The sequence below is a fragment of the Eleutherodactylus coqui genome, unplaced genomic scaffold (assembly GCF_035609145.1).
Source record: "Eleutherodactylus coqui strain aEleCoq1 unplaced genomic scaffold, aEleCoq1.hap1 HAP1_SCAFFOLD_34, whole genome shotgun sequence".
In the NCBI taxonomy this organism is placed as follows: domain Eukaryota; kingdom Metazoa; phylum Chordata; class Amphibia; order Anura; family Eleutherodactylidae; genus Eleutherodactylus; species Eleutherodactylus coqui.
Window position 1 is genome coordinate 915408 of NW_027101931.1, and position 10558 is coordinate 925965.

Sequence of the window (10558 nt, forward strand, 5' to 3'; positions counted from 1 at the left end):
TAATTTTCAGATTAAAGGCAAGGTAAACTGGCCAATACAAATATGTATTGTATTTTTTATGGTGCTTAACTCACCCCAGTGATATATTATGTGTATATTATGTGGGGTATGACAATCATATATTATCTGGAGTATTATGTGGTGTATGATAATTATATATTTTGTGGTGTATAATAGTTATATATTGATATATTATGAGGGGTGTATGATAGTGATCTATTATGTGGTGTATGATAATTATATATTATGTCGTGTATGATAGGGATATATTATGTCGTGTATTATGTCGTGTATGATAGGGATATATGACGTGGTGTATGATAGTGATATATTGTGTGGTGTATGATAGTGATATATTGTGTGGTGTATGATAGTGATATATTGTGTGGTGTATGATAGTGATATATTATGTGGTGTATGATAATGATATATTATGTTGTGTATTAAGTGGTGCATCATAGTGTGATCTATTTAGAGGTATATGATAATGATATATTATGTGGTGCATTACGTGCTGTACGATATTATGTGTATTTTGTGGTGTATTATGTAATGTATGATAGTGATATATTATGTGGTGTATGGAAGTAGTGTGTTATGTAGATAGTAGTATATTATGTAGTGTATAATAGTGATACATTATGTGTAGTATCATGGGGTATATGATACATAGTGATACATTATCAACTAATTAAAACCAGAAAGTGAAACATTTTTATTGTTCTAATCTGTTTTTATTTTTTGATTGTAGATTTTTTACTCTGTTGTCTGTGCATGACCATGGGGGCCTCAGCAGAAGTAAACCCCAATTATAGAGATACTATACAGCAGCCTCATGGGTCATAGGAGACAATGGACTAGAGAGGACCCATTGACTTTTTTATAGGAGAGTGTTCTGGGCATGCTCAGTGACATGTGTAGGTATCATTGTACAGGGAGGGAGAGGAGGTGAGCTGTGACCATCATCCATCGTGAATGGTGGATCATGTGTAATCTATATTTAGGTGTTGTCTTTCCTTATAATCCTGTCTGTGATGATACTGAGAGGACTGCTGAGAGGTTTTCTCTACAGAACAGGAAGTATCAGACTACTACGCTGAGTGGTCAGTGTGAAAATTGCTGAATTTTAGGATTTAAAAAAAAAATACAGATTGTGACATTGAAAATTTAAAAAAAGCAAAAAATTCTTAGAAATATAACAAATACTTGCTGCACACAATAGTTCATTTTCTTGCACCACATTTCCTTCATGATTCTTCTTTTTTGCATTTTATTCCTGTTTGAATCTTCTGAATGTTGGACTAAAGTTGACTTCTTCTTCTTACAGTCACCTATAAAGGTCGTTTTCGGATTGAAGGAAAGGTAAATTGGCCAATACAAATATGTATTTTTTATGCTGTTTTAATATCATGTAGAAATCTATTAATGCATTCAGCTCACCGCAGTGCATGTTGACCTTGATCCAGAGATATTGATGGATAAAGGAAAAGAAACAACAAGCCAGCAAGGAAATGTGGCCTCTGCGCATGAGGGACACAGAAAAGCAAAACTTCTCACATCCCCAGACATCTCATGAACAAGAACTGACACTAACAGCTTGAAACGCGTAAACTTCCAGGATGTAATAACATGAATCAAACTAGTGTTTCTTAGAGTATACACAGAAGAGTGCAGGAAGTTTTACTTTTCTTTGTCCTTCATCGACTATTATCCTTAAGTCCCAGCATGGTCCCAGTGCTAGATGCCATTATTGTATGTGCTGCATCTGATGGTGCTGCACAATACTGCATGCAGGGTCATGGCCAACATTGGCTTGTCACACTGAGCCCTCAATTGGCCACAATTTTTGCCTGTTGTACCCACAGGCCTCATCTGCTTTTGTGTCAATTCTCTACCTGGATAATTATTATGAAAGTGGTGAATGAGGCACAGAACTACTAGCCCTAATGAGATCAGACCTGTTTAATTACAGGGCAATTGGTGCACTTGCACCAGGACTCCCGCTATTGGCTAGCTGGGCCAATTAAAACCGTGTTTGTGTTCCCTGGACATGGGCATGGCTTAAAACCTGGAAGAGACTGAGTGATGCATAAAAGGCAGTCGGTCTGATTATTTTTATAAGTTCTTGACAACCAGGTCTTGTATACATTGCGGCACACATGACATCCCGCCGGTGTGCATCCACAGTCCTGCTGCCTTGCACCCTTCTCTCCATCAATTGGCTGAGCCAATTCATAAATCTCACCTCCACATCGCGATGGCTCTGACTGGTTGTTTGAGCACTGTTCAGCCAATCAATGCCTTGCTCGATGAGCCAATCACAGCCGCTGTATTGGTTCATCGAGCGCTACATTGATTGGCTGAGCAGCTCTTGAAGAACCAATATGAGCCATCGTTTCTCGGAGGTGGAATTTACGAATCCCATAACCAGGAAGTGATCTTGTATCGGCGGCCTAGGACTGCAGGAACTGCGCTGGAGCTCTGGAAAGCAGCAGGAGGGACCTTGACTGAGCCTGCTAGATAATGTATTCCTTTTTATGTAATGCAGCTCGGATTTATATTTGGGATAGGGCTTATATTTCAAGCCTCTCCGAACATTCAGAAAAATCAGGCTAGGGCTTATTTTGGGGGAAAGCACTGCAGTTCATAAGATAAGCCTCCTTGATCATGTGGTGGGCAAAAAAGAGAGGAGCCATGCCATGTGACCTGGTGTCAGAACGGGGTCAGAACTGAAAACTCCAACACAGCAGGTATGTGTACATATTTAGCATCCCTGTACAACCCCTTTGTTATATATAGTACTTTAATATTATTAAAACAAAAAAATTGTATTGAGTCACCAGACACACATTTAATTTCAATATTTTTTTTCCCAGAAAAATGAAAACCCTTTCCATCTTGTTTGTTCTTCTATCTGGATGTTTTGCACTGACAGGTCAGTGTATATGCTATGATAGTCATTGTGTAAGCCATAAAGTGCTTGGCGAGGGGGTGCAGCCATAATACAGTAACCACAGCAGAGCCACTTCAGTACAGCGATGGTGATCCTGACGCTATATATCTCCACTTACATCATTCTAGATCCATGTTATAACATTGTCATTTTACTCAAAAATGGCCATAAAGTCTAGAGGTGAAGACCTTTGCAGCTTCTCTGTGATTCCCACCGCATTGGCTAGCAAAGCACTCCACCAGAGCTGTGTAGTAGATAGCATTGGTGCTATCATTCATTGCCAAAGGGTAAGACAATTTCAGGCCCCAAGGTCTTACAAGATTGAAGATGCTGAAGAGGATTTTCACCCAAAAATGAAAAAAAAAAGTCAAATGTATAAATGAGAAGAACTTCTTATACGATATTGTCATCTTCTGTCCGGTCCAATCTGATCCATCCGTGTAGTCTATACCTTGTAATGTCCAGTTCTCTGTGACTTGTTATTATGTATCTAAAGTCTAGTTATGCAGTCTTAATCAACCATATAGAGTCTAGTCTCTGGTCATCTTATAGTCTAGTGTCTATCAACTCCTATTAAAACTGTTATTAAGCCCTTCATGACCATCAAAAGTAAATTTACATTGGGCGGCAATGAAGAGTTCATGAAGCAGGCTCGGGAGCTGAGTCCACTCCATATTCTGCGGCTACCGGCTGTTTCTGACAGCCGCTGGTAATTGGCGCGATCCAAGTTAACTCTGATTGCAGCAGATAACTGTTTAGATACTGCAGTCAAAACTGGCAGCTCATTTAAAAGTCAGAAGCACCCTGCCCCTAGTGAGACTTGATAGGCAACATCAAAAATTGCTATATACTGTAATACTGTGGTATTGCAGTATATAGTACAGCAATTAACAATCGCAAGTTCAAGTCTCCTTTAGGGACCCAACAAGTATTAAAACATTTAAAAAAAAATTTTTTTTAGGTTCAAAAAGATTTTTATTAAACATTTTCCAACATACATTTTAATAAAACAGAAATAACAAAAACTATGGGATAAGAAGGGATAAAACAGGGTAATCGTGAGCATTACTTAAAATTATAATTTCTACAGTAGTGAATATATGGGACAAAGCAAGACTAACTTCACATAGCTTATCACAGCCCATCAAAGCCATAGTCTCGGGGCTAACAGTAAAACTAAATGTTAAAAGTTCCCCAAAAAGTCCCACTCTCCTTATAAAATTGAAACAATTAAAAAAATATATACATATTTGGTTTCACCATGTTTGTAGAAAGTCTGAACTATTAAAATATCACAATATTTAACCCACACAGTGAAAGGTGTAAAAAAAGGACAAAATATTTAAATAAAAAAGCAATATGTTTCCCAAAATAAAAAGTACTAATAATAACTGCAGCTCAATTTGCAAAAACAAGCCCTTACACAGCCCATTTAATGAAAAAATAAAAAGTTCTGGTTCTCAAAATATAGCAAAGGAGAACAAATTTTGTTTAAGGAAAAAATGTATTTAGTTTTTAAAGATAGAAAATCATAAAAACAATATCAATTTGGTATCACCCCAATCGCACTGACCCATAGAAAAAGGTCATATGTCATTGATACATTGCTACTGTATTGTGGATGCCGTAAAAGCTAACCCCCCCCCCCCCCCCCCCCAAAAATAATCTTTATTTGTATAGCGCCAACTTATTCTGCAGCGCTTTCAAGAACGGGATAAATGCAAACAATACAACAATTACAATGTGAGGTACACCCAATTTGAAACTAATGGGATGGGGGTGGTACAGGAGGTACAAGGGGTGGGGAAGCAAGGCATGGGGAACACAGGCAGTAGGGGATTTCAAGTGGAAATCAGTTAGTAGAAAGCAAATGGGGTGGGGCGGTAAGGAGGTGCAGGGGTAGAGGTCATATGTGATAGGCAGGGTGGAAGGTGTGGGGAGACATAGAGATGAGCAGGGGACTAGGTCAGGGGATTTGGTATGCTTCCCTGAAGAGGTGCGTTTTTAGGGTGCGTCTGAAATTTTGTGCATCGGAAATTGGATGCCTTGGGGTAGAGCGTTCCAGAGGATGCGCGCTGCTCTGGTGAATTCCTGAAGGCGAGCATATGAGGTTCGTATTACAGGGGTGTTTAGTCTGAGTGCGTTAGCGGATCAGAGTCGGCGGATTTTGTGCTGTACAGACAGGAGGGGGGCGATGTATGATGGCACGGCACCATGGAGAGCTTTGTGGGTGAGGAGTTTATATTTAGTTCTGCAGTGGATGGGCAGCCAATGCAGCAACTGGCATAATGCAGAGGCGTCTGAGTAACGGCTGGATAGAAAAATGAACCTAGTTGCCGCATTAAGTATGGATTGAAGTGGAGTGAGCCTGGTGCAGGGAAGGCTTATGAATATTAAGTTGCAGTAGTTGAGTTAGGAGTGGATGAGGGCGACCACGATTGTTTTTAGCATGTTCGTGGTGAGGAATGACCAGATTTTAGCAATATTTCTGAAGTGCCTGTGACATGTTTGGGACAGAGATTAGATGTGTGTGTGTGTGTGTGTGTGGAGGGGGATAAAGGAGAGGTCAGAGTCCAGTGTGACCCCCAAGGCAGTGGGCATGCTGTCTGGGGGTTATGATAATGCCAGACACTGGAATGGAGATGTTGAGGGGAGGTCGGTTGGAAGTCGGAAAGACGAGGAGGTTAGTTTTAGAGAGGCTAAGTTTAAGAAAAGGGAGGACATAGTATTAGAGACAGCGGTCATACAGTCGGTGATATTTTGGAGGAATGGTTCAGAGATCTCACGGGAAGAGGTGCATAGTTGGGTGTCATCAGCGTAGAGATCGTATTGGAGTCCGAATTTGTGAATGGTTTGTCCAATTAGGGCTGTATAGATAGAGAAGAGAAGGGGACCAAGGACCGAGCCCTGGAGTACCCCGACAGTGAGAGGAAGTGGAGAGGAGGTAGAGCCAGCAAAGGAGACGCTGAAGTAGTGGTCAGAGAGGTAGGAGTAGAACCAGGAGAGAGCAGTGTCCTTTAGACCAATAGAGCGGAGCATAGTATGAAGGAGGTCATGGTCAAGGAGACAGGTCAAGGAGGATTAGTAGGAAGTAGTCACCTCTCGACTTTGCCGTCATCAGGTCATTTGATACTTTTGTGAGGGCAGTTTCAGTCAAATGTAGAGAGTGGAAACCAGACTGGAGGGGCTCAAGAAGTGAGTTGTCAGAGAAAAAGCGTGTGAGATGGGAGTTGACCAGGTGTTCTAGTAATTTAGAGATGAAGGGGAGGTTTGACACAGGTTGGTAGTTGGCAGCATCAGTCGGGTCAAGGCTTGTTTTTTTAAGCAGAGGGGATATGATAGAGTGTTTAAATGAGGAGAGGAAGGTGCCAGAGGTTAGGGAGAGGTTGCAGATTGTGGTGAGGTAAGTAATGAGAGCTGGGGAAAGGGACTGGAGGAGGTGAGAGGGGAGAGGATTGCTAGCGCAGGTGGTGGGGCAGGCAGCGGAAAGCAGCCTGAAGACTTCTCCCTCTGTCGTTGGTTTTAACATAGAAAGTGAGTGGGGCTGGATGCAATGCTGAGGAGACTGAAATCGGGGCTAGCCATGCAGTTTTTGGAGATTTCTTTTCGGATGTTGTCAATTTTTTGTCACTGGGGCCTGTTCGCAGGGGCTGTGGAGGGAGTGAAAGGTCTCAAAGAGTCGTTTGGGGTTGTGGGATAGTGAGCAGACAAGGGAGATGAAATAAACTTGTTTGGCATGGTGAAGGGCTAGGTTATAAGCATGAATTTGAAGTGGAGGAAGCCTGCGGGCAGCTTTGATTTTCTCCACAGCTGCTTGGCACACCTAGAGCACTGCCAGATGAAGCACGTTTTGTACGTGAGCCAAGGTTGCCATGGTCTGCAGTTGACGGCTTAAGTCACGGGTGGTGCTGCTTCATCCAGGGCACGGCTGAGGGTGGTATGGCAGTGTTCGGCTGCCAGGTTAGGGCAGGTGAGGAGAGAGATAGGGGACAGGGAGAACTGAATGGTCTCGGTGAACTGTTTGGTGTGGATGGACTGGAAGTTCTTAGAGATGCTATAGATAGGAGGGTCGGGGGGGGGGGGGGGGATTCTAGGGTGCCTGATGGAGAAAGAGAGGAGGTTGTGATCTGAGAGTGGAAGGCGGGAGTTAGCAAAGGGAGAGGCAGAGAAAGATTAGATTGAGAGTGTTGACATCTCTGTGAGTGGGGGAGTCAGAGATTAGTGATAGGCCGAAGGAGGAGGTAAGCATTAAAAGCCAGGAGGCAGATGAGGGGCTTGGGTTGTTAGTAGGAATGTTGAAATTGCCGAGGATGATGGTTGGGATTTCACAGGATACGAAGTGGGGGATCCAGGCAGCGAAGTGGTCTAGGAAAAGGCGGGTTTGACCTGGGGGCCAGTAAATAACTGCGACACGCAGGGTCAGTGGGTGGAAAAGTCGCAGGGTGCGGACTTCAAATGACTGGAAGGTAAGCGATGAAGCTGAGGGAATGACCTGAAAGATACAGTAAGGCAAGAGAATTACGCTTTTTTCTCCTCCGCTGCGCTGGTTGGCTGATCTGGGGGTGTGGGAGAACTGCAGGCCATCATAGGACAATGCAGCGGGGGCGAACAGGTTAACGTGTTTGGTGGTGAAGAGGTCGTGGAAAGTTGGGAGTTTGTTGCATATAGATTGGAAGTTACATAGGGTGCATTTGAACGGGGCAGGTGGGGCATGTTGGTAGAGAGCAGTACGGGGTGGGCCTGGGTTGGGGGATATGTTCTTTGTGGCTAGGTGTAGCAGGGTAGCAAGGGTGAGCATTTTTCTTATTTCTCCCCACTTAAAAATGTCTCAGTGGTGAGACTTCCACCGATCAGCAATTTATCCCCTATCCTATGGGTAGGGAATAACTTGTAATTGTGGTACAAACACTTTAATTGTGGAGAAGAGAATCCTGGTGGGCTAGTGGGTTAATATATACAATCAATGATGGTAAGGTTTAATACAAATATGGATATGATGGTTATGTATAATGAAAACAAAGGTTTGGTACCGTGTTAGCCGGTAGAGCAAAATGTGTTTGTTCCCAGCAAGAGAAACCACGTAGTCTTGTAGATATGATACCTTTTAATACCTTTTAACGGCTAACAAAAATACATGATGTAATAGCAAGCGTGTGAACCTCTCGGGCTCTTAGTCAAATATTCATGCCTCTTCAGATCTATTCCATTTTTTGTTACCCATTAAAAGGTATCACATCTACAAGATTACGTGGTTTCGCTAGCTGGCTATGATATAATGATTGTTATTAGTTAATATTATTACTGCAACTTTATTTTCTATCCTTTGGTCTAGGCCAAAATATCCTCCTTTTCCCTAAGGAATCAGTCACTGACTATGTGATTCTGAAGCCAGCTGTGGAACAAGCTTTAAAACAACTCACCGTATGTCTGCGCTCCTATAGCGACCTCCAACGCGTACATGATCTTTTTTCCTTGGCCACGCCTGGAAAAGACAACACTTTCCTTTTTGGTCTGCAGCCTCCAAAATTATGTAACGTTTTCATAAATGAAGAAAAATTTACTTTTGAGGTGGATCCTGAGGTTCTAGACTGGAAACAGACTTGTGTTGCTTGGGACTCCGAGACCGGACTGCTCCAACTGTGGATCAATGGCAAGCGTTACCCTAGAAGAGTTAGTACAAGCAGATCCCCCATAGGACCTCAGATGAGTGTCATCCTTGGGCAGGACCAGGACACTTTTGGTGGTGGGTTTCAGGCAAGCCAGTGTTTTGTTGGTGAAATGTCTGATGTCAATATGTGGGATTACATTCTTGACACCAAGACCATTTATAATAGTTATCTTTCTGTATCTGGAAATATCTTTAGCTGGACAAATGGAGCTAAGGAGATCAAAGGGGGCGTCATCGCCTTGGAAAATTAACGCAATTCTATATGATTAACTAATGAAATTGAAAATCTACTGTCATTGTATGCAATATGCTAATTACTATATGTGAAGTATTTGCATTTATTACTAGATATATGTGGTAGGCACTCTACTGATATCATGTGTATACTTCATCTGTGATTCTTCTATATCAGTGTTTCCCAGCTCCAGTACTCAGGGACCCCAACAGGTCAGGTTTTCAGGATATCCTATAGAGAGAACGCCTGTAGCAATGTCTGAGCACTGACAATAACAATATCACCTGTGCAATACTGAGGAAATCCAGAAAACATGACCTGTTGGAGGTCCCAGAGGATGGGAGTTGGGGAACACTGGTCTATATATAAGCGCTGCGGAATAAGTTGGCGCTATACAAATAAAGATTATTATTATTATATACTCATGTTCAAAAATTAATAAATGATTGCTTTGCTTACAGCAGAACCTTTTTCTATTTTGTCCTGAAATAAAACCCCTGTAAGAACTCTTTAGGCATCATACACAAGAGTCAGCCAATCCATGGGAACTCCCACCATGAGGCGCCCTGAGACTGCTGCTTCTTCAGGACCTCAGAGGGGCAGCGCTAGGGTTTCTACCCCGCTAGTATTTATGTTTACTAGCCATATTAATGGCCAATAAAAAATCATTTCCACCTGTGAACTGGCCGGCAACAATCCCGCAAACCAGTCACGCATTTGCTCACAGTTCTGGTCCGGCGGTGCTGGAGGATACTATTACTATTGGTGACAATATGGGGATCATGATTACAGCTGTGGCCACTAACTGAGGCATCATTATTACTGAGGTCACTGCGGGAGTCACTATTACTACTGGGGCCACTATGATATGGGGCATGGGTGTACATATAGGGGGTGCAGAGGGTGTACATATAGGGGGTGCAGTCGCACCTGGGCCAAGGAGCCCTAAAAAAGTCTATCTTCCCCATATTGCAAACCAATGTTATCAATGATGCTTTATAGTTGGGGGGCCAGTTACAGATTTTGCACTGGGGCCCAGCAGCTTCAAGTTACGCCTCTGGTATGGGGGTCACTACTATTACTGGGACCTCTAAAAGATTCACTATTTTTACTAGGGCCATTAAGGGGGTCACTATTACTATTAAGGCCACAAACATAACCATTTGGCATTCCCTGATGTAAATACACAGCACTGTGAGTCAGTACTTAGCCACCAGTGTTGTATATTCCCAGTGCTGTGACCATGGGGGCACAGCGTTATGGCCTGTGTGATCACATGACAAGGACAGCTGTGATTGACCATTGCAATCAATAGTGATCAAGGCATCAAAAAGGAGGAGTCTCATGTTATTCGCTAATCTTCAGCCTGCATATTTAAGAGACCATCATGAACCGAGTAAAGATCCCCAGGACTTTCCTAAAATAATCCTTGTTAATGCATACCTGAGGTATCCCAAAACAGTTGCTTATATATTGTACATGCACAAGTAGAGGTGTAACATGAATGTCTTGGTCCCCAAAGCAAAAGCTTTAGCAGGGCCCTACCTAATATGTGTCATTTATAATAATATAGTGTAAGGGGTTGGCTAGGGCGGATGGACAGGGAATCCCTACGCCAACCCTCTCCGGTGTCCCTACATACTTGCCCCCCTGGGCTGAACCCCAGAGCGACAACTGGGCAACGGTCCCAACACTGCACTAG

At 42.7% G+C, this 10558-nt stretch overlaps 1 protein-coding gene across 1 annotated transcript; it reads left to right on the forward strand.

The window, feature by feature from the left end:
- The first annotated feature begins 2880 nt into the window (after positions 1-2880).
- On the forward strand, positions 2881-9240 carry LOC136593661 (jeltraxin-like). The gene is made up of 2 exons (XM_066588653.1): positions 2881-2935; positions 8286-9240. The coding sequence occupies exons 1-2, from the start codon at positions 2881-2883 to the stop codon at positions 8870-8872; spliced, it is 642 nt and encodes a 213-aa protein (XP_066444750.1). The 3' UTR covers positions 8873-9240.
- The last annotated feature ends 1318 nt before the right edge of the window (positions 9241-10558 follow it).